Source organism: Lactuca saligna, chromosome 7 (genome assembly GCF_052625555.1).
Source record: "Lactuca saligna cultivar CGN05327 chromosome 7, ASM5262555v1, whole genome shotgun sequence".
Taxonomy (NCBI): domain Eukaryota; kingdom Viridiplantae; phylum Streptophyta; class Magnoliopsida; order Asterales; family Asteraceae; genus Lactuca; species Lactuca saligna.
The window spans coordinates 113250122-113272955 of NC_136423.1; the positions used below are offsets into that span (position 1 = coordinate 113250122).

At 32.8% G+C, this 22834-nt stretch overlaps 1 protein-coding gene across 2 annotated transcripts in view; it reads right to left on the bottom strand.

Annotated features, from left to right (window-relative positions):
- The window catches only part of LOC145006526 (cytochrome P450 704C1-like), a 43711-nt gene extending 23386 nt beyond the window's left edge, over positions 1–20325 (bottom strand). The window contains exons 1-3 of one of the 2 annotated variants that reach the window (XM_078965606.1): positions 20005–20325; positions 14392–14607; positions 13681–13968 (exon numbers count right to left, since the gene is read on the bottom strand). In XM_078965606.1, the coding sequence (XP_078821732.1) occupies positions 13681–13968; positions 14392–14607; positions 20005–20289 (789 nt within the window). In that variant the 5' untranslated portion in view covers positions 20290–20325. The remainder of the gene's footprint in view (positions 1–13680; positions 13969–14391; positions 14608–20004) is intronic. The other variant, XM_078965607.1, reaches the window with a different exon arrangement.
- Positions 20326–22834: the final 2509 nt, after the last annotated feature.

Here is a 22834-nt window from a genome sequence, read left to right on the forward strand (position 1 = left end):
GTTATTTCCTTATCATAACAATGTCTCCTCGTAGATCAGCATGTAGAAACGCAACCCCTCAATATGACCCCAACATAGTGCAATCTGCTATCACCGCGGTAGTAACAACCGCACTGTCTCAAGCAAACGTTAGCAGCGCAGCAAGGACTGAAAATAACCAACTTACCAACGCAACCCCATTCCTACAATTGGACACTGCCACATTGCAAGCTACAGTTATAGCCACAGTGGTAGCCATTCTAGCATACAATAACTCTGTCTACTCAAGCAAGGAAGGAAACGATATCAAAAATCCTAATCAAAGAGACAATCGAAGCCACCTACCAGTAGCTACCTACAAGAATACCGCAAGGTGCGAAAACAAGAACATGAAACGAAAACCCTAGAGCGAGAGGGGAGGCAAATCAACTCAAAGAAATGCCAAAAAGCAATCAACAAACCATACTCCTACACCCAAAAGGTCGTACAACGGCAACCAGCCTAAGTGCAACCGATGCAACTTTCATCATCACGAACCCTGCCGTGAAATGCATTGCGTTAGGTGCAATAGAAAGGGACACACCATCCGCTACTGTAGAGAACTAGCCCAAACAACTACTCCATCCACAAATATAGGAGTAGACCGTGCTTGTTATGAGTGCGGAGTAGCGGGACACTTCCGAAGGGACTGCCTGGAGTCAAACATCATGAATGCTGGTGGAGGAGGACGAGTATTCACAATGCGCCAAGAGGAGGCTATTGCAGACCCCACGGTTATTCTGGGTACATTTCTCCTTGATAACTTATTTACGTACATTCCATTTGATAGTAGGGACGCAGAGGAGTTCCGTGAGTCGCAAGTTTAAAAATCTACTCGAACAAAACACCCCAACCATTAAACAAAACTTTCATAGTAGTAATAATGGAGATAGACTAAAAAGCACTAAAAACACACACGTAGAATGCACTATTTCACTAACGAACATCTTACAATGAGAAGTACCAACATCAGCATTCGACATGGATTGGTGTGGCCCTACTCATACCAGTTCCATGTGTTATAAAAGACCCTTTCACTTTAACCATCGACTAACGAAACTCAATCGATTTATAATGACAAACCCGACGCAAACACCAATTGGTTCCTACTTTCAAAACCCCGAAGTACTCATGTGAGGAATCTTTACAACCTTCCCGTAGTATCCCCCAACAGATCATTTAGAAATACCTCAACGAGCAACAAACTACCACGAAACCCCGAATCCCAAGCCCAAGAATAACAAACGAAAGTTCTAGGCTAAAGCTAAAGGAAAATCACCCCAAGAGGCGAGCAAAAGACAACAACATGTGGCAACCTTCGCAGCCATGACATCTGTACATCCTACTACCATCCCTCCTGGTATCCCAATTGTCCCTACACCAGCTAGACAGTATGTCGGAAACCTACCGAAATGCAATAAGTGCGGCTTCCATCATCTGGGTAGTTGTCGTCCGTTACACTGCTTTAAATGCAACAAGAACGGACATACTACCAATTGCTGCCGGACTCGGACCCAACACATTACCTCAAACACCAATGTCGAAATCTCTCAAATATGCCATCTATGTGGCGTAATGGGACACTTCAAGAGGGACTGTCCAACAGAGAAGGACGACGGCGAATCCGGAGGAGTTTGACCTCAGAATGGAAAGAAGCAACGAAAGAACCTACTATAGTATATGTTCACTTCCAATCGTCAGTATTATGCATGTCTTTTTAAAACATGTTTAAAACTAGTGCAACTAGAGTCTTATCTTGCGGGATCCCGTTGGTATAGGGATGCTCGTACTGCGTATACTTACCTTTTGTAGTATACCTTATTCGCAGCAATAGTCTTATAGTAGTCTAAAGTGTTGTAACTCTGTTGATGGTTGCACGGTTGTGTTTTGTCTGTAAACATCTTACGTTCAAATCTAATGTCTTTAAGTTTCCTTATGATTCCGACATTATCATATGACTTGATTCAATTTGATCCTCACAAAAATAGCTTCATACGTACATCTCTTCCTCCGAAATTTTTTTTCTAGCAAAGCCATCATTCAAGAATACCAAAGTACTCGTGCATATAGCACTTATTGTTTCTCATCCTTTCCGAAGAAAAATTCAACAAACCGCCCCGAAGTACCACTCGTGTAGTACGTCAAGTTCAATCCAAAGACCCACAGTTTCAAGCCTATTTATATACGGCTCATATACCCGAGACTATGATTGATGAACCTGGTATGTGTTCTACTATGAACTCCAAGACGGAGACTTCCCAAGACTACGAGTGATCGTGCTGCCATGCAAATAAACTTAGAAGCCCAACGCATGCGCTTTCTGTCGATTGGGACAAGGAAGACAGATAGAACAAAAGTACCTATCCTTTTCCCTTAATTCATGAGTAACCATACCTTATTTTAGATCTTCACGACATCTAATCGACCACAAGGTTTTGACTTCATAATCAGTACGACTAGGTTGTGTTCTTATGCAAGAGGAAAGGTCACTGCCTATACCTTAAGACAGCTTAAGACACAGGAAGTTAACTATACAACACATGATCTTGAGTCAGGAGCAGTGATAATCGCTCTGAAGATCTGGAGACAGTACTTGTAGGGTACAAGGTGTACTAATTTCACAGTCCATAAAACATCCAACATACATTCAACCAAGAAGAGTTATCACACCAGTAAGGCAAACGAAAGAAACAAAGTCGTTCCCCAATAGTGAAAGGTTCACTGGAAGGCCATGCGAGGATTTGAATTCACTTAGGAACGCAAAGATCAAATTAAACTTCTATCCATACTGTAATATCACTTCTGCTTAAACTCTAATTTCGGGACGAAATTCCCTCTAACGGGGGGATGATGTGACAACCCGATATTTCGAGACAATAAAATATAACATCAGTCAAATATAGGTAAAAATTAAACTTTCCTAAAACCTTATATGGGTTAAATAAAGTAGTAGGAATCGTGTCAAGGTTTTCATACATATGAAGAACCCTAAAATCCGAGTTATAACGAAGAAGTTATGGCCAATCGAAGATTCTCGGCAAAACCGGCAATACTGATAAACGTAAAACGCGAAGTTTCAATACAATAGTTTTTGGCCTTAGGTATCTAAATGAAAATTTTAGATATCATCAAACCGTAAACGTACATAAATAGAATGTCCAAATCTGACTTCGTATGAGGAAGTTGTGATTTTTGTAAGTTACAGATATAACAGTAGACAGCTAAAAACTCAAAATAGAGATCGAGAAACTTTTAGCCGACACAATCTAAATGAGAATCGAAGGGCTCAACAATACTAGCGCAACGCTAAAAAGTCTGACGAAAACGGACGTCGGATGAAGAAGTTATGGAACTTTAACGGACTTTTCCTGTCCCGACCTATTAAAAATAAATTCAAAACTAGCTGACGGAGTCTAAACGAAAGTTGTAGATCGTAGTCTCACCTTCGTGTGGATATAAAGAACGTCGAAAACGGAGTTCGTATGAGAAAGATATGAATTTTTGAAGTTTGCTAATTAATTAAAATATAAATTTAATTAAAACCCGGTATTATCCGAAGAACGAGTCAGCGGTCCGATCCCTCGTACGCCCAGCGTACTCGGATGCTAGGCTCCAGTTCGTCCACGTCGCTCCAATGTTTCGACCGAGGATGCGCTCATGCATGACACATGAGTACGCAGCGCGTACTCTAGTACGCCCCGCGTAACGCAACCTCTCAGACCCCTATAAGTAGAGATGCGAGGGTGCCGGCCAAAATTGCTAATTTCCTTCCTTTCTCGCGCCGAAGCTCTGCGTTTCAACCCTCGAAATCATCCCAAAGGCCCGATTTTCATATCCAAGGTGGGAAGAAAGTTTTACACTCCCGAGACTCCCGAGATTTCCCGAGAATCTCGAGAGATCCACTTTCTTGAGTAGAAGTTCTGCTCGGTTTTCGTCACGCTTTCTACAATCGATCAAGTGAGTTCATACCCCTTTCAAACACACTTTAAATACATTTTAAATGCTTTTAATACTCTATAAGGGGGGGATACAAGTAACCATACGGTTATTATCGTATATTTTATAAAGTCTCACTTCACTTGTTTTTATCAAATAAATCACTTGTAATTCCTTACTACTATGGAAAACTCTTGTCATACTTTGTGTGCATTAGACTTATACAAAGTATATAGTGATTTCAAAGTAGCTTTCGTTGTTAAGTCATTTTATACATTCTAAGAACTTATGATTTTGCCTTGTCAAACATTGTGAAAAAGGATAAACTTTGCATACAAAACTATCACTTTAATACAGACTTAGTTGAGAATCCATGAGACGTGTATATCTTCAAACGTTACTTTTCTTTATTAGAAAGTAATGTTGCAAGTCCTGTCTATAACCAGAGCCTCCCTTTCGGAGAACGTGTCAAATGTGTATAGATCTATACGGGAAGTCATGATCCCGCGCCCTGACTGTTAGCTACAGTCCGTCCTTTGGGGTGATAGTTGTCATAACGCTGCGACGCCTGAAGAACGTCGTTACAGGCATATTATGTTTAGTATGGTTATAAAACTCATCGGATATACAATTATTATGGTATTATGCTTTTATGAACGGGTAGCTATTAAAACTATTCTTCATCCAACAAATGCAATCTTCATATAGCTTTATTATATAAAACTATGACACAACTTTTAAGAACGTCGGTTGCTTGCGATTTTCGGTCTTAGAGACTGCCAGTTATGTTAGGAAAATAAGGGTTTTTCCTATATACAAACCAAACAACTAATAGGAAAATAAGGGATTTTCCTGGTGCAATTATTTGCAACTTATAACATGAACATTCATATGCATTTCATACTTTTATAAGAAAATAAGGGTTTTTCTTGGGAAACACAACAATTCATATCTCAACCATTAGGAAAATATGGGATTTTCTGGATCTAATACATTCACTTTCAACACAACAAATGACAACTCTTTACATTTGAAATACTACGTTTTCTGGAAAACATACACAAACTTTCGAATGGCGTACATTTTTTCAAAACACTACTCGTGAACTCACCAACTTAATTGTTGACACGTTCTCTTTGAAATAACTTGTATTCTCAGGGAACCGCTAAGCAGATTTGGAAATAAACTTTTGGGGATTAACGTATTGACGTTAAATACTTCTTTTGAAAGATGTATTTAACTTTTGAACATGTAACGAATACAATTATGTAAACATTTTGGAAACTTTAATATATATGGTGGTTTGTACTTTCCTTTCTATGAACTGTTATGATACTGAATATGACGTCCTCCGCCCCCGAACGTTTCCGCCGTTCTGGTTTGGGGGTGTGACAGGCTTCTACATTGTGATGAATCCATTATAGGGATACCATTGCTTGAACCAAAGTTAGAGGTTGTATCAACCGAAGTTTGAAATGGTTTTATGAGAGCATGTCAGTGTACCCAATGTTATCCTTGGCATAATGGGCCTTACTAAGAAAAAGTCTATGAGGCGTACATGTAACTGAGATGCCTAAATATCAGTTGAGCAAGCCAAGATCATCATGTGAAGAATTCAAATGTAATTACTATGACTAAATACTGTCGAGTGTATGGGACAATGTAATGAGGATAATGTATTCCCCTTAAAGTAAAAAATTGTTGGGTTATTTACCTTTACCTTTTGCAAATAAAAGAATTCAAATAAAGCTTGACTGGATAAGCAGGAGCTGCATGTGTGGTTTACTCGGTCATGAGCTATCTGTTTAGATTTAGTATTATCTCTGTTTAGATTTAGTATTCTTCGGTTTTATTGTTATTTAGTTATTTTCTTAGTTGTATTTAAAGCCATTCGTCCTCATTTGAAATTGGAATCAGAGCAAAACACTTTCACAAAAAAGAAGCAACCATGAATGACGATAAGGTGAAGGTTCCAGTCTTCGATGGTCACTATGAGCATTGGAGTGAGATGATGGAAAATTTGTTATGTGCAAAATAGGTGTGGAACCTAACAGATCCCGGAATCAGAGAGTCGGTGGTTGGGATCGCTCAGAGCAAAGCAGAAAAGAAGAAGTTGGAGGAATTGCGAACGAAAGACTTACAAGTCAAGAACTACTTGTATCAAGTGATCAATCGAGTAACCTTTGAGCAAATCTTGGATAGGAAGACATCCAAATCAGTGTGGGATTCGATGAAGCAAAGGTTCGTCGGGAATGAAAGAGTTAAGAGATCGATGTTGCAAAAGCTTCGAAAAGACTTTGAAGTGCTCGAGATGAAGGATAACGAATCTATATCTGATTATTTTGGTAGGGTTTTGGTGATATCGAATGAAATGAGAAGCAATGGGGAGTCGATGACTGATTGCAAAATAGTTGAAAAAAATCCTCAGAACTCTAACTGATAAGTACATGTATGTGGTGATTCGATTGAAGAATCAAAAAACATTGAGGAGATGTCCATTGAAGAACTACAAAGCACCTTGGTGGTTCACAAACAAAAATATAAAAGGGTAGGTAAGGATGATGATCAAGCACTGAAGGGAGAGGCAAGTCTCAATCCAAATGGTCATGGAAGAGGAAGAGGTCGATCCAATAATAGAGGAAAAGGATGAGGTTGCGGATGTTTGTTATTCAACAAAGAGACAATAGACTGCTATAATTATTACAAGTTGGGACATTATTCATACAAATGTCCTCATACCAAAGAAACCAATTATGTTGGTTTTGATGAGAATGAGGAAGTGATGCTTATGGTTGAGATAGATGTGGAGGAAACAACTTACATTGCAGATGAAAGTAACGGAAGCAAAGGAATTTTGTGGTTTCTAGATGCAGGTTTTTCCAATCATATATGTGGAAATAAAGAGATTTGTCAATCTAGACTATGGATTCTCAAACTCTGTGAAGTTGGGCAATAACACACGTATGACTGTGATTGGAAAAAGGGAGTGTGAAGTTGTTCCTAAATGGATCAATGTTTGTAATAAATGATGTCTACTATGTCCCGGACCTCAAGAACAATCTCCTCAGCATAGGACAACTCCAGCAAAAAGGGTTGTCTTTTCTCTTCCAACAAGATGTATGTAAGGTGTTTCACCAAGAAAATGGTTTGATTTTCAAATCATACTCAATAGGATGTTCCCATAAGTGAAGAAACAAATACAGTCACAGAACAGAAGATAGAAGGATGTATGTACACAAGTGATGAAGATAGTGCTAAGTTATAGCATGAAAGGATGGGTCATCTTGAAAATTCAGGCATGGAGATACTTTAGGTGAAAGGAATGGGTCTTTTTGGCATAAGGGTTGGGTATATCTGTTTCCAGAAAAGTCTCAAGCTTTTGAAAGCTTCAAGCAATTCAAGAAGAAAGTAGAAATTAAAACAGGAAAGGTCGTCAAAGCACTTCGAACAAATAGATGTGGTGAATACTTATATGATGAATTCAAGACATTTTTCTTAGAGCATGCCATCAAAAAGCAACTCACAACAAGTTATTCACCCCAACAGAATGGGGTAGCTGAACGGAGAAACACAATTTTCATAAATATGGTCATATCAATGATTGCAGCGAAAAAGTATGCCAAAGAAACTTTGGGGAGTGGCAACAGTATGGAGTTTCTATGTCTTAAACAGGTGTCCCACTAAGCCCTCACAAACATGACACCACAAGAAGCCTGGAGTGGGATCAAACCAACAGTCAGCCACTTTCGTGTTTAGGGATGCCTAGCATATGTTCATATCGCTAAACAGAAAACAACTAAACTTGATGCAAAAAGTTCAATTTGTATTTTGATAGGAGTCAGTGAAGAATCAAAGGCATACAGGCTGGTAGATCCACACACACATAAAGTTGTTATAAGCAAAGATGTCATCTTTGAAGAACACAAGTCTTGGAATTGGAATCAAGCTGAAGATGGAGAAGATGGGCAAGAAATCATATGGGGTGATTATCACTTCATTGATGATGACTATGAGTTTGTAAATACTCATCATCTTGATCAAGATCATGAAGTGATGTAAGACGAAAACACAAATCAACACTCTAGCCCCATGATTAATGAATCTGTTGCTGGTCCTAGCATTCCAGCAATCAAAGAAAAGAAGAACTCAGAGACTAAGAAGACCACCTGCTTACTTATATGATTATTTTGTAAGTGATGAGGAAGAAGTAGAATTCGATGAAGATGAGATGATGTCCGCTGATCTCATACACCAAGACACTGTGCATTATGAAGATGCAACTAACGATGAGAGGTAGAAGAAATCCATGGATCTTGAAATTTTTGGTATTGAGAAAAATCAAACATGGCAGCTGGTAGACCTGCCAAAAGGAGCCAAATGCATTGGTGTTAGGTGGGTTTTCAAGAAAAATCTCAATGAAAAGGGTGAGATTAAGAAACACAAAGCAAGTCTTAATTGTGAGGGGATATGGCCAAGAGTATGGCATTGACTATGAAGAGGTATACGCCCCAATTTCTCGAATGGATACAATTCAATTAATATTTTCTCTTGCTGCTCAAAAGGGATGGAACATTTACCAACTAGATGTAAAGTCAGCTTTCCTCTATGGAAACTTGGAAGAAGAAGTGTATGTGCAACAACCACAAGGTTACGTACATAAGAATCAAGAACACAAAGTTTACAAACTCCAAAGGGCTCTATACATGCTTAAACAAGCCCCTAGGGCATGGTTCAGCCGAATTGAATCATATTTTGTCAAGGAAGGTTTCACTAGAATTAGATCTGAACACACTATGTTGATCAAAATGACACCAGATGGAAGTTGTCTTTTTGTTAACATTTATGTTGATGACCTCCTATACACAGGTGACAATGAGCAGATGCTGTAAGATCTCAAATTCTCAATGAAAATGGAGTTTGAAATGATGGACCTAGGGAAGATGAGATACTTCCTATGAATAAAAGTTCTGCAAACGACAGCTGGAATACATATTTCATAACAAAAGTATGCAATAGAGATGCTACCACGGTTCAACATGTTGGATTGCAATGCAGTCATCAATCCAATTGTTCCTGGGTGTAATTTGAAATTAGAAGAAGGCGAACCTATGGATGAAACAGAATTCAAAAGCTTAGTGGGAAGCTTAATGTATATCACAACTACAAGTCCATACATTTAGTTTGTGATAAGCTAGATCAGCCGTTTCATGTCTAAACCCACCACTACTCATTTCGCAGTATCAAAGAGGGTGCTACGATACCTACATGGTACTTTGTATTATGGTATCTAGTACAAGAAGGGAGGAAGTGGTTCAATGGAAGTATTTACAGAAAGTGACTTCTCCGAAGATTGAAATGACCAGAAAAGTACTTATGGGTACTTAATTTTGTGGGATGGGGCAGCGGTCTCCTGGTTATCAAAGAAATAGAGCATCGTTGCACTGTCTTCGACTAAAGTAGAATATGTGGTAGCAGCAGCATGTGCCTATCAAGTGGTGTGGATTCGAGGAATTCTTGAAGAACTCGGAATTAAACAAGGAAAGGGAACAATGATCAGGTGTGACAACACATCTACAATTAAGCTCTCGAAGAATCCAATGTTTCACGGCCGATACAAACACATAGGAGTAGAATGTCATTTTCTTCGAGACCTGGTTGGAAAAGGAACAATCGAGTTAAAACATGTTGGAACGAAGGAGCAAGTAGTGGACATCTTCAGAAAACCTCTGCATCATGATATGTTTCTCAAACTAAGAGAGAAGCTTGGAGTATGTTCATCGGAGGACAAACAAGACGTGATTGTCTAGTTTGGGGGAAATTTTTTTGGGTTATTTACCTTTTGCAAATCAAAGAATTCGAATAAAGCTTAAATAGCTAAGCAGGAGTTGTACGTGTGGTTTACTCGATCATTAGCTATCTGTTTAGATTGAGTATTATCTATGTTTAGATTTAGTATTCTCCAATTTTATTGTTATTTAGTTATTTTCTTAGTTGTATTTAAAGCCAGTCGGCCGCATGAATAAAGTATTCCATTTTGTGAGCAAATATCAAGTGTTAGTTCTTTCACAAATAAGCAACATAACAAATATAGTAATAGATATATAAATATTCATTTCACTTTGTTTGTATGTAACTGTTGGTAGATACATAGTTTTCAAACCATTAATACCAAGATTGAGACACTTGTTTGAGACCATATAATGATTTCTTGACAAAGAACACATAATTTAGATAGGAGTGACCTCGAAATTACAAAGCTTGATACATATATATTATCTCATAAAAATGACTATTAAAAAATGTGTTTTTTACATCTAGTTGGTGAATTGTTAATGATTTGAGATTGATATACTTAAGACTATGCTTATTTTTCATAACTTTAAACACATGGATAATTTTTCATTACAATCTATTCCAAGTTGTTATGATTTCTCATCACCAAAAAATCACACTTTATTCAAAATTATAACTTGTTGATTATAGTTTATGGAAAGAGGGAGTGACATAGACATCAGTGATTTCATAAGATGGATTTCATTTTTCATGTATCTGTGTCTGTAATTTTAGTGATAATTTTGAAGGATATGATATGAATAAGGAAGGTAGACATTCATAAGACATGGTACCAAAAATTGGTAGACACATGAGAATGGGTTGATAAAGTATGGATGATGTTTCTTGAGTACTCTTACCATGCGTTCAGATTTACCACTTATGGGGAGAGGTGTATGGACAAGAAAAATGGAATTCATGCCATTATTATAACAAAACTGAGCAAACGAGTGATTATTGTACTTAGTACTATTATCACATTAGAAAGTTTCCATGAATTTTCCAAAATCGTTCTAAAAAAAGTTTCTTAAGTCTAGAAAAGGGGGACATACTTGAGGTTTATGAAAAGCAGAAAGTTCCAAAGAAATTTTGAGAAATCATCAAGGAAAAATATGTAAAAATGATATCCCCTAAACCTAAAGTATGGCAGTTCCTTAAATTACTAAGCACAATATCAAATAGAATGAAGTTAGTGAACTTAAATCATAAAATAGTAATTTAACTTGTGCTCAAGAATTGAAAGTTGATGTATCAGAGAAGGAATAAGTCTTTTAACAGTTATAAGAAATAAAAGTGTTGTTTGTAAGCAAAAAAAATTATTTCAGTAGAGATGGACTAGACATCGATGCCACAAATCTTAAAAAAAGTGGAAAATATTTGGATTATAATCCTCCTTCTTCATCGCTCCAGGTTTATTTTCGGCTAAAGGCTCTTGTAAAAAAAACACTAAATGATTTCTCACATAGAGTAATAAATGAAAACAAAACTATGAACATAATAAATTTACATGGTTCACAAGATGAGAGTGATCAATTATGCGCACGACATAAATACTAATTGGTTGACTTAAAACTGCCAATAAGTCCAAGCCCATAAATTTGACGAAAATGGACCATGATGAAAATGAAGGCAAATCTAATATAGGAACTAGCACATAATTAGTTTGCCTAGCAGCTATACAGTCAAAGGGTAAATTAGTTTCCACACCTTAATAGTTGTTGTTGTGGTCCTAACCTATTATTCTTCTTGTCAGGTACAAGCTAAGAAATTGTTGGATATAAACAATATGGAATGCTACAAGTATCTTGGGCACAAGGTCAATGGAGATAAGCACTCTATTATTGTTGTTGTCGGTTGTGGTTGTTGTTTCGACTTAGGGAGGAGCTACATACATCTTTGGTGGGTCCTAGGACCTACCCAAATTTTAATATTATCCACAAATTATATAGTTGTTTGGAACCTATCTCGTTGTATTGGGAAAATTTAAGGACGTGCCTAATTTTAAATGAGGGAACCACCTTGTTTTCTTTTCAAAATTTATCATTGGTTATGACCTTGTTTTGTCCACTCTTACTGCTCGCTTATCCGGTTTTTCCATCACGACAAAATCTGGTGATATAAGTGGCAACCTCATATGATGTTGTGACAGAAAATGGGTGCCCTGTTAGCACTATCTTTGTTGTTGTAAAGGACATAGAAGTGAGCAATTTTATAGAGGAGTTGTGCATTTGTTATATGGTTTTCCTCATTTATATAAGTACCAATATGGGTTGTTATTCATAGACTAGTGATAGAGGATTTGATTTTTGGATCAAAGTAGAAAGTCCATTGTAATTCTTGTTGAGACCTGTAATTAACTGAAACAAGAGACGAATTTCAGTAATGGTCACATCAACGTTATAGAGTTGGCCGATAATGAATTTTAGCTCTTGCAAATAGGCTAATACATTTGGGAAATCATGAAGTCTGATTCTCAAAAATTCATGCTCTTAGTAGATGTCTCTAGAGTTCTTATTTACTTGTCTTGAAATATGTTTGGAAGACAATCCTAAGCTATTGAGCAATGGAATCGAGAAAAATGATGGTCTGGAGAAGGCTAGTACATTTGTTACAACAAATCCATTGTGAGGCAATGTTGTCTAAGTGGTACTACTGCTATTTTACTTCAACAATTAAGGAAATGAGGTCATTAGCAGTCGTCTAAGCATGACCTCTTCTCATCCCTTCTTCACATCAGTAGTTTTTGATTAATGGTCAGCGAGAATAAACTCCATGTTGTCCTTACCCCCTCCAAAATAAAAAATTTGATGTTGCAGAGTGTAACGACAACGTGGAATTGATTCTTCATGGACATCAAAACAGAACAATCAATGTAAATATGGGATGAGAAGATACCGTTAGGGGAAAGAGGTGTGGATAAGGTAAATATGAATTACATAATACCATATAAGTTAACACCTTACCTTATTTCATTGATATCAGTTATGTATATACAATATAGTAACCCTAGCTCTAGGCACAAGTAAGTTATCTACATGTAACTATGCAAGTTAATGATAACTAGGATAAATACAATGACTAATAAGTACATAGGGCAAAATTCATAGCTACCAAGAGTAAATATTGTGTTTCATTTAGGTAAAAAAAAATATGAAATGGTACTCTCTACCTGATTAGGTTCTGTCTATGGCTGTAAACGAACCGAACGTTCGGTGAACCATTCGGAGGAAAGTTCATTTACGTTCGTTTATTTAGTAAATGAACGAACATGAACAAAAATTCTCGTTCATTTAGTTAAATGAATGAACATTAATAATGGTCTCGTTCATTCATTTATGTTCATGAGTGTTCGTTTAAGTTTATTTCATATATGTTCAATTGTTTTTATTACATAGCTATATTATGCATTCGTTAATGTTCATATATTTTCAATTGTGTCTATTTATCTTTTTTCATTTATGTTCGTTCATTTATGTTTATTTAACATGTTAACGAACATAAACAAACGAACATGAACAACATAATATTTAAACGAACGAACATGAACAAGAAAACTTATTTGTTTATCTATTCTTGTTCTTTCGTTTGTTTGGAGAACATGAACAAACCTTTGTTCATGTTTGTTTGGTTCGTTTACAACCCTACTTCTATCTCTTGACAAATGGTAAAAGTTAGAAGAATGTTGGTAGGTTTGTTGGTTGTTGGTTATTTGTTTTAACATTACATTGAATAATGTCAATTAATATGAGATAATCATAATATGTGATATATAAACACAGATGTTATTAAAACTTTATAGCAGTAACCATAATTTATTTGATATGTTAGAAAAATTATTCACAATGATGAAGATAGTCTTAGTATTTTAACCTGAGAACAAAAATATAAGCTTACCGAAAAGTCGGTTGTGTTATGAATTTGTTCAGACTTGATCTGGATCAAGTTATAAACAAACTCATCAACAACTTTCATATTTTTCTTTAATTCTGCTTCGGACCCAATATTAAAATACTTCTTGATCTTCCAAGACATGTCAAAAAATCTTCGACTTGTCAACGTGTTTGCGTCATCAAATGCACGACTGAATCTTACAGCTTGTTTACTTGAACCCCATATGTTGTCAAGATCAATTCCAAAAGAAACTTTAAATATTGAATCTAGCGTTGCTTTCATGAACAAATCCTGTATAAACGTGTGTCTATATATATATATATATATATATATATATATATATATATATATATATATATATATATATATATATATATATATATATATATAAAGGTTCAAATGAAAACAAAAAAATATTAAAAACCGTAAAAACCTCTAATTTTAGATGTTTATAAAGGGTTTAAGGTTTAGGGTTACCTAAACCCTTCATAAACATCTAAAGTTAGAGGTTCTTACGGTTCTTAATCTTTTTTGGTTGTCATTTGAACCTCTCTCTCTCTCTCTCTCTCTCTCTCTCTATATATATATATATATATATATATATATATATATATATATATATATATATATATATATATATATATATATATATATATATAATCAATGAGTATCTAGTTGGTGAATTAAATATTAATGACCAAACGAGAAGCTTACATATATATCGATTTTATGGTTGTTATTTGCTGCTTCTAACAATATGTTTCCAAGTTTTATGGCATTCTTCCTGAAAATCACACTGCTAAAATTTCTCAAGACTTTTGTAGAGAATTCATGACTCGATACCTTCCTTTGTTCTCTCCATTTCTCCCCATCAACTGCAAATATTCCATGACCAAGTAGATCCTCTAGAAGGTCGTGGGTATAAGTTCCCTACAATATTTTTTGGAAATATTTTAATTTCTAGGGGAAATGTAACATCAGGGACATGTGTGACAATCTCTCAAAACGTAAAGCCTACAACATTAACCCTTTAGTGTGGAAAAGATCACAATAAAACTATTCGGTTCTTGTACATATAACCTTTTTGTCTGGACAAGAGCATAATAAAACCATTCGACTCTTATATATATAACCTTTTAGTGTAGACAAGAGAATAATAAAACCATTTGATCGTTATATATAAGACCAAATAGAGAAAAATCTAAGGATGCATACGAATGCTCAATTCAAACTAGTTTTTGACAATTAGAAAATGAAAAATTATGTATGTACAAAAATGACATGAAAGTAACGATTCATCTCCACTAAGAAACATCAAAGTGGTCCAACAAACTATATGGTAGTCTTCATCTATCTTAAATACGATCAGAATAACGTCTAAAAATATGTCTTTTAAATCATTTATATGTTTTATTTTGTATTAAATACCAAGTATATAATCTTGAGTTGTTTATTCTTATATTCTTATATTTCGTTTGACGTGATTGCCGCTACTGATATTTAGCAATCGGGTCGTGCACTACGCTGAAGTCTAGGGTCACAGTTGTGGTACAATGTGTGGTGTCGTATGCGATGTGTAAACCGGTTAAGGTTGACGTGCAGTACGAGCGACAGTGTGCGGAGCTTGGTCCTAAGGTTCACAGTGCTCGGTTCTCCGGTGTGCAATGCTGAGTTGCAAAACTGTGTTGATCGGCCATACATGCTAGTGAGATCTTTGGCTTTTGTGGCCTTGGCCCACAAAAGCCTTGGGTCAAACATTTGTAATTTTAAGGAGATGTTATTGTACCTTCATAAAGTACACATAAATAGTGTGTGACGAATGTAAATTCTACATATATAAAAAAAACTAGGAAAATGTGGTCTTAATGTGTCTATTAAAATTACTTAATTATAATTTAGACAATATATATTGTTGAAAATGATTAGTCATAGACATTAGTTATGCAACAATAATTTGTACATAAATAAAATCCAACTTCTTTGAAAAATATTATAAGATAAACGTACATTACAATCACCTTTTGAAATGCATAAATAAAATTAAATATAAGTATCGATTTAGTGTTCTTTTTTACCATTGTTAATTTTAATTAATTTAAAAAAAAATAAAAATTGATTGAGTTTTATTTTTAACTATTGTTATGGTTAATTAATTTAAAAATACTTTTTTGGCTGAGATTAATGACTATGGAAACACATTTAGTGAAATACAACAATATCTAAAATATAAGAGAAAATAAAACATAATAATAATGCAAATGTTACTTGTTTCATACATATTGTTACGGAAAATAACTTCATATTTATCGTAGGGTGTAAAGAAATAGAAATTTCATTAGGTATATTTAAATGTTTAATATAACATAGAAACTTATTTCAGAACTATTTTAGGTTTTCAGTTTGTTAATAAACCGCAAAACAACAATAAATAAAATAGTTTTTAAATAAAAAATAGTACAAAAAACAAATATTAAAAAATAAGATATTAGAAAAATATTATAAACGATATTTACGATAACAAATAAGATATTATTCATCTTATCTATCATTGTCTAACAGATATTTTTATTATTGTATGTTTTCGTTTTGTTAATAGATCGTAAAAAACCAACAAATAAACTATCTTTTAAATAAAAAATAGAATCGAGAATCAACATTAAAGTGACAAACAAAACATAAAATCTAATATTAGAAACAATAAAAAAATACAAAAGAAGATTAAAACGAAGAAAATGAATAAAACTAAAAACATAATAAGAATGTACTTTACCAAAATGTCTATAAAAAAACAAAGTTCTCTCAATGTCTTAATTGCGGTAATAGATTTTTGCATTTTCTCAAGTCATCTTTTCCTCAGATCTTATTTTTGAAAGGGTGAGCAAAAATCGCACTGTAATTAAAATTAACCGCAAAAACTGCATAAACCGCAACCAATTAACCACAACCGCAATAAAAACTGACAGTGAGGTTCTTTGTTTTTCAAAACCGCAAATTTGCGGTGCGGTGCGGTTATTAGTTTGCAAAAACCGCACTGCACCGAACCACACCGAACCGTACCGCGATCATCCCTACTTGAAACCCTAACTACTTATGTTAAAAATCTAACTCTAATAAAATAATAGTCTTTTTGCCAAGGGACATTCTTTTAGACCCTCTTTCAAATGTTTTCCCGCCTATAGCCTATTTTTGATAAAAGTATTTATAGATTTTTTTTATAAATTTAAATATATCAGAAAAATATGGTAAATCCTGTTAAATAAGGACATAATAGATACAATTGTTAAGCAGTTCATTTGTTTTCCTGTTTTCCAACTCAATTAGTCTTCATTCGTTTTTCTGATTTCACTCTTCATTCATTTTCCTTTTTCTTTATTAATAAAAATCCCATAAAATGGCCCATTAAATTATCATCAAGATATGTTAATAAACAGAATCTAAAAAAATCAAGAACCTTTTTCAGAATTGAATTTGTATTGGTTTTCTTATCTTCATATTTTCCCTTCTCATCTACCCTAACAAATGAAAATGTTATTATCACTTGTCATTTTCTTATTTATTTGGCTACATGTCATTTTGTCATAATTTTAAAATATATTTATTTTCCACTTGTCAATTATTTCATTATTCATTTCCACTATATCATTAATTTAGTTTCCATAAATTAAACCTACTATAATAACTATTAATTTCAAATTTAAATTTCAAATTTCAATTTCAAATAAATTTACACTTTAAATATTTGTATTTAACATTTTATTATAATAAATCGTTTAGTACACGGGTCTAACAATTAAACACATAACTTTAATTAATTTATTTTTTGTATGTTTTTTTTTATTTTATAATTTTCACTTATTTCATATTTCAAATTCAAATAAACTTTTCATTTAATCGTTCCTGTTAAAAATTATGTTTTAATTAACCCGTATAATATACGGGTTTCACAACTAGTTGTATAATCGATTAGCATCCCATATAACCCTTTACTACTTCTTTTTAAAAGGCATTCAATTTCAATCGACAACTCAAAATATTCAAAATTTTACAATCCCTATTGGATTTGATCGGCCGACACTTAACTCAAGTCCAGATTATCCGATTTCCGAGTAACAGTGTCACTCAACCCCTCATTGTATTCCAACTCATTCGCTTTCCTTAAGTTGACCATTAGTACATATATATTGCATAAAGAAGAATGAAATTGAATAAGTGGAATATTCATTTGATGATTATAGGTTGAGAAAGTTAGAATTAAGTTGAATAACAAATTTGAGAAGTTGGTTTTGTGGTATTCTTCATTTTAATTACAGATAATTTGAAAAAATAAACTGTTATAACATTGTTTTGTTTTATGCCTTTATGTAGGATCTGGGGATGAAGGTTTAATGTAAGAAGAGTCAGATGAGTAATTTTGTTGAGCGGTCATGACTTAAAAATGCAATGTGACATTAGTAGATAAGAGCGTTAAACATCATAAAAGAAATACATTAAGCACTAAAAAGTATTCTAATTTTAATATTTACAGCACTTTGCGAACTAATACTAAAAGTATCTCAAATTTTAATCTACACATACACATTTTTAAATCTTAATGGCTTTTAGCTATTAGTTAAACGTTTATGTTAGAGAATAACATCATCATGGTAGTGGTTTTATTTTTTTTATTTTTTTTTTAATTGATCATTGTAGTGCTTCGTTTAAGAAAATGCCTAAGAAAGGAAAATATAACATAAGCACGTTATTATTTCAAATATGTTCAAGATTTGGTATGAAACACATGATAAAGCTTGTTTGAAAATAAAAATGAAGGCATCACTGCATTTACATCAAGTTCAAATTTTAATAAAGGTATAAAACATAGTAAAAAAATATATTAAGATTTTAAATTATCAATAATTATATTATAATTAGTCGTATTAATAAAATATATTACGATTTTAATTAAGGTATAAAACATATATTATAAGTTGCAATACAATTATATTAAAATTAGTTATTAGTATGATTTTAAATTATTAATAATTTTTTTTAAACGTGGTTTTCACAGTTATTAACCTAATATGAGTTAGACATTTTTATATCAACCAATTAAATACAATAACTTCAAAAACTTTTGAGTTATAATGATTAATTAGTTGAGCAATATAGAGATTTAGTATTAAACTAATATTTAATGTAGATACAAAAAATCATTGATATGCATTAATTATGCGATAAGTGAAGAGTTGTAAGTTCCAAATGAATGTGCTTAAAGTGTATATATATATATATATATATATATATATATATATATATATATATATATATATATATATATTAGTTTATAACCCATTAAAACCTTGGTTATAAAAATAATTAAACTTTCATATTAATAAATCAAATTTATTAATCTACTTTTTTAAAATTAGTTATTAATTAAGAGATATTGTTTAATTATATAAAATTATAATCGTTGATTTAAATAAATACATGAAGTTATATCACCTTTTAAGATATATTAATTTTATTTAATTTCTTAATCTAATATTTCAAATTTAAAATTTAAAATTTAAAATGAAGAATCAATTATTAATTTAATGTATTTAGAGCGATAAATTTAAATTTTGAAATTTGAAATTTATAATTAATAGGTTGACAATTGGCATGATAGGTGACATATAATCTTAATGAGGAGTTATAATAGTATGATACTAGTCAATAAGATAATAAACATATTCATTTGTTAAAAAATGGATATATATATATATATATATATATATATATATATATATATATATATATATATATATATATATATATATATATATATATAGGGATAGTTCAAATAAAAACTGTAAATACTGTGAAAACATAAAAAATTACTTTTATGTTATTATTCTAGAATGTATTTTGTATGCATAGCTTTATGTCATTATGGAAAAATGAATAAATGAATACTCACATGTTCAAAATAAAATTAGAAATTACTATAAAAATGCACATACATAAATTTATAATAGAATAATAATATTATAATGAATATATGAATAATCAAACGTTAATATTCATATTAGGATTACTTTAATAATACACGTATACAACATTCATTGCAGAATAATAACATAAACATAATGTTTTTATGTTTTCATATTTTTACTGTTTTTATTTGAACTTTTACATATATATATATATATATATATATATATATATATATATATATATATATATATATATATATATATATATATATATATATATAAATCATTTACCAATTACTAAATTTGAAGAAAGTAAGCTTATCACAAAAAAAACATAATTATAAACATTTAATTCTAAAGGCGGATATACCTTTCCATAATTTTCGAAATTCGTCTTGAGAATATACTCCACATTCATCGGATCAGTTGTATAGATCTCACCTTTGAAAGGGCTTATCAATCTATAAGTTTTGTATTTTTTTGCAAGATTGGTCATGTAATCATGCGCCGTGTTGAAGTGGATGAACAAACTAAATACCGTCCCAGCAACCGGATGATATTTCTTTGTCTTCCTCCCATATAAGAAAACAAGAAGAAAAAAAACAAGTGCGAGTATGATGATTAGATTTGATAAAAAATCCATGTAAGAGGTCATGTAAAGTAAGGGAATGTATTGTTTGATTATAAGTTAAGGATGATCCATAAAGGGTTCCAATGTGTTGTATATATAGGCCATTGAGTTTCGAGGGGTCTTGGGCCACTAATAAAAAAATTTGTAGCTACTAGTAGGTTGAACAAAAAAAATATGGTGCACCAAATTATATATATATATATATATATATATATATATATATATATATATATATATATATATATATATATATATATATATATATATATATATATATATATATACTAGCAGTGTACCCGCGCAAAACGGCGGGACGTATAAATTTTTTCGGTGATATGTTTCCTCTACAAAAATGTTATGTTAGAAAAGAAAGTACATATCGAAGACAAAATAATCAAACTATGGTGTTATTTGGGAAATGAAGTCATTTTTGTTCCTGAACGATGGGCTTTATAGCAGAGAATGGAGCAAAGAGATATATGCGATTGGAGGGATATTTGAATCAACATGCTAAATTTAACGATATCTAAAAGGGTTCAAAATTTGAATGAATCCGAGATTTGAGGGAAGCATATCAAATTGTTGAGAAATATAAGGAGATTTGATGATAAATATTTGAATTCAAAATATGGTTAAAATTTAATATTATTTTATTAATGATTACTTGTACTATCAGCTTCATCATTTGGACGATAAATGTAAAATTTATAAAATTCTTTGAATTAAATCAAGTTAAAAGTTGAATTAGAAGAACATTGGACAATTATAATATGTATATATGATATAAAACGATGTAATATAGTGAGTTTGGGTACTTAAACTTATATACGCTTAAGGGTATATTCACTTTTCCCTATATATATATATATATATATATATATATATATATATATATATATATATATATATATATATATATATATATATATATATATATATATATATATATATATATATATATTAGTTAACCCAAAATTGTACGAATGAACAAAACCATAAAACTATTTGCTGAGGTCTGTGTTTAACACATTCTCCTTAAAACGAATTCGTCATATATGGGTGTTTATTTCCCATGATACAACAGTAGAAATCAATTCTTCTAGATTGCCTGAACCCTCACTTGGCCCGAATTATACCTTGGTTGCAGCAAGAGAGAAAAGATGAAGCAGAAGCGTAAGAGAAGAAGAGAGTGATGTTTTTTCATCCGGTGTGTTGAAACAGTCACATAGGCGTTGTATATATATTACCCAATGTAACCGATGTAATTAAAACAAAATTGTAACTGTCACTACTAAATAAGAGAATTAATCAAGAAATCAAAACCAAAATCTATGATTAATTACTCTTAATTTGTTTTTCTAACTTTTAACCAAAAGGAAAAAATGAAAAAAAAGGTCTATAAACTTTTCTGGTCAACTGGCGGTGCATTCGTGCCCGCAGGACGTGCGCTCGCACATAAGTTCATTGGCCCAAATCCAATATTGCTCGCATTTGCACCCCCCATGTATGTGCGCGCAAGAGAGAGCTTTGGTTCTAATAAACCTTACAAAGGTAGCTAGTCTTTGTAGTTATAAACCACTTTCCTTTTCATTCTCCCACGAATGTGGGATGAATTTTAAAACACTAACTCCTTTACTTTCTCTTCCAATTTTCCTACTTTGACAAGTAATTTCTCATTCATTTTTAATCCGTTTTGTACGTGTGATATATCAAAACGAAGATATCATGGAGGAGAACACGAATATATAATCAATAACTCGTTTTGGTTATATTTAGAGTCCAAAATTTGTGCTCAAAAATGGAGAAAATCCATTTTTGGAAATTAACAAAATTAATTTTCCAACAATCCCCCACATGAATGAAAATGGCTTCAGCATCCGCAATTCCAAGTTGCTTTAGGTAAAATCCAGCAATTGAATCATGTACATGATAGGTAGGTTTGACCCTTTGAACCTTCCCTTAAGATACATATTTATTTTACTAGCGGACCAGTGAACTCGGTGTCCTTGAACTATTCTACTATTTGTGTAAATAATCAATACATGTCTCACATGGTTCTCCTTGACCTAGTTTGGTTCTCATTGATGTGTCTATTTTTTGTCGTGGACACTAACCTGGTTCTGTAAGAGCTCTTAGGAACTTTCCCATTCAATTCCCTTTTGAAGTGGCCCCACTTCTCTCTTACATAGGTGATTATATCATAATCATTAAAAGCTAAAGCGTGATGATTTTCAACTTATCACCAACTATTATAAGCTTAACCTGCATCACTGTTATTTATAGGAATGGGTTGGGGTTGACCCCCATAGTGATCCACATATGTTGTATGCAAGTAGGTTGTCCCCATTGAACCTAGATCTTGGGATCTCCAGTCAACTACGTTAGGTTTTCCTTCGCAATAACTTATTCGTTCACGGATTTTAATCCCATTCCTTTAGACGATTTTGCAACTAACTCCCTGTTTAACCCTTTGGTTAGCAGATCCGCAATGTTATCCTTGCACTTTATGTAGTCAACTAAGATAACTCCAGTTGAGATTAGTTTTAGAATGGTGTTGTGTGTTCGACGG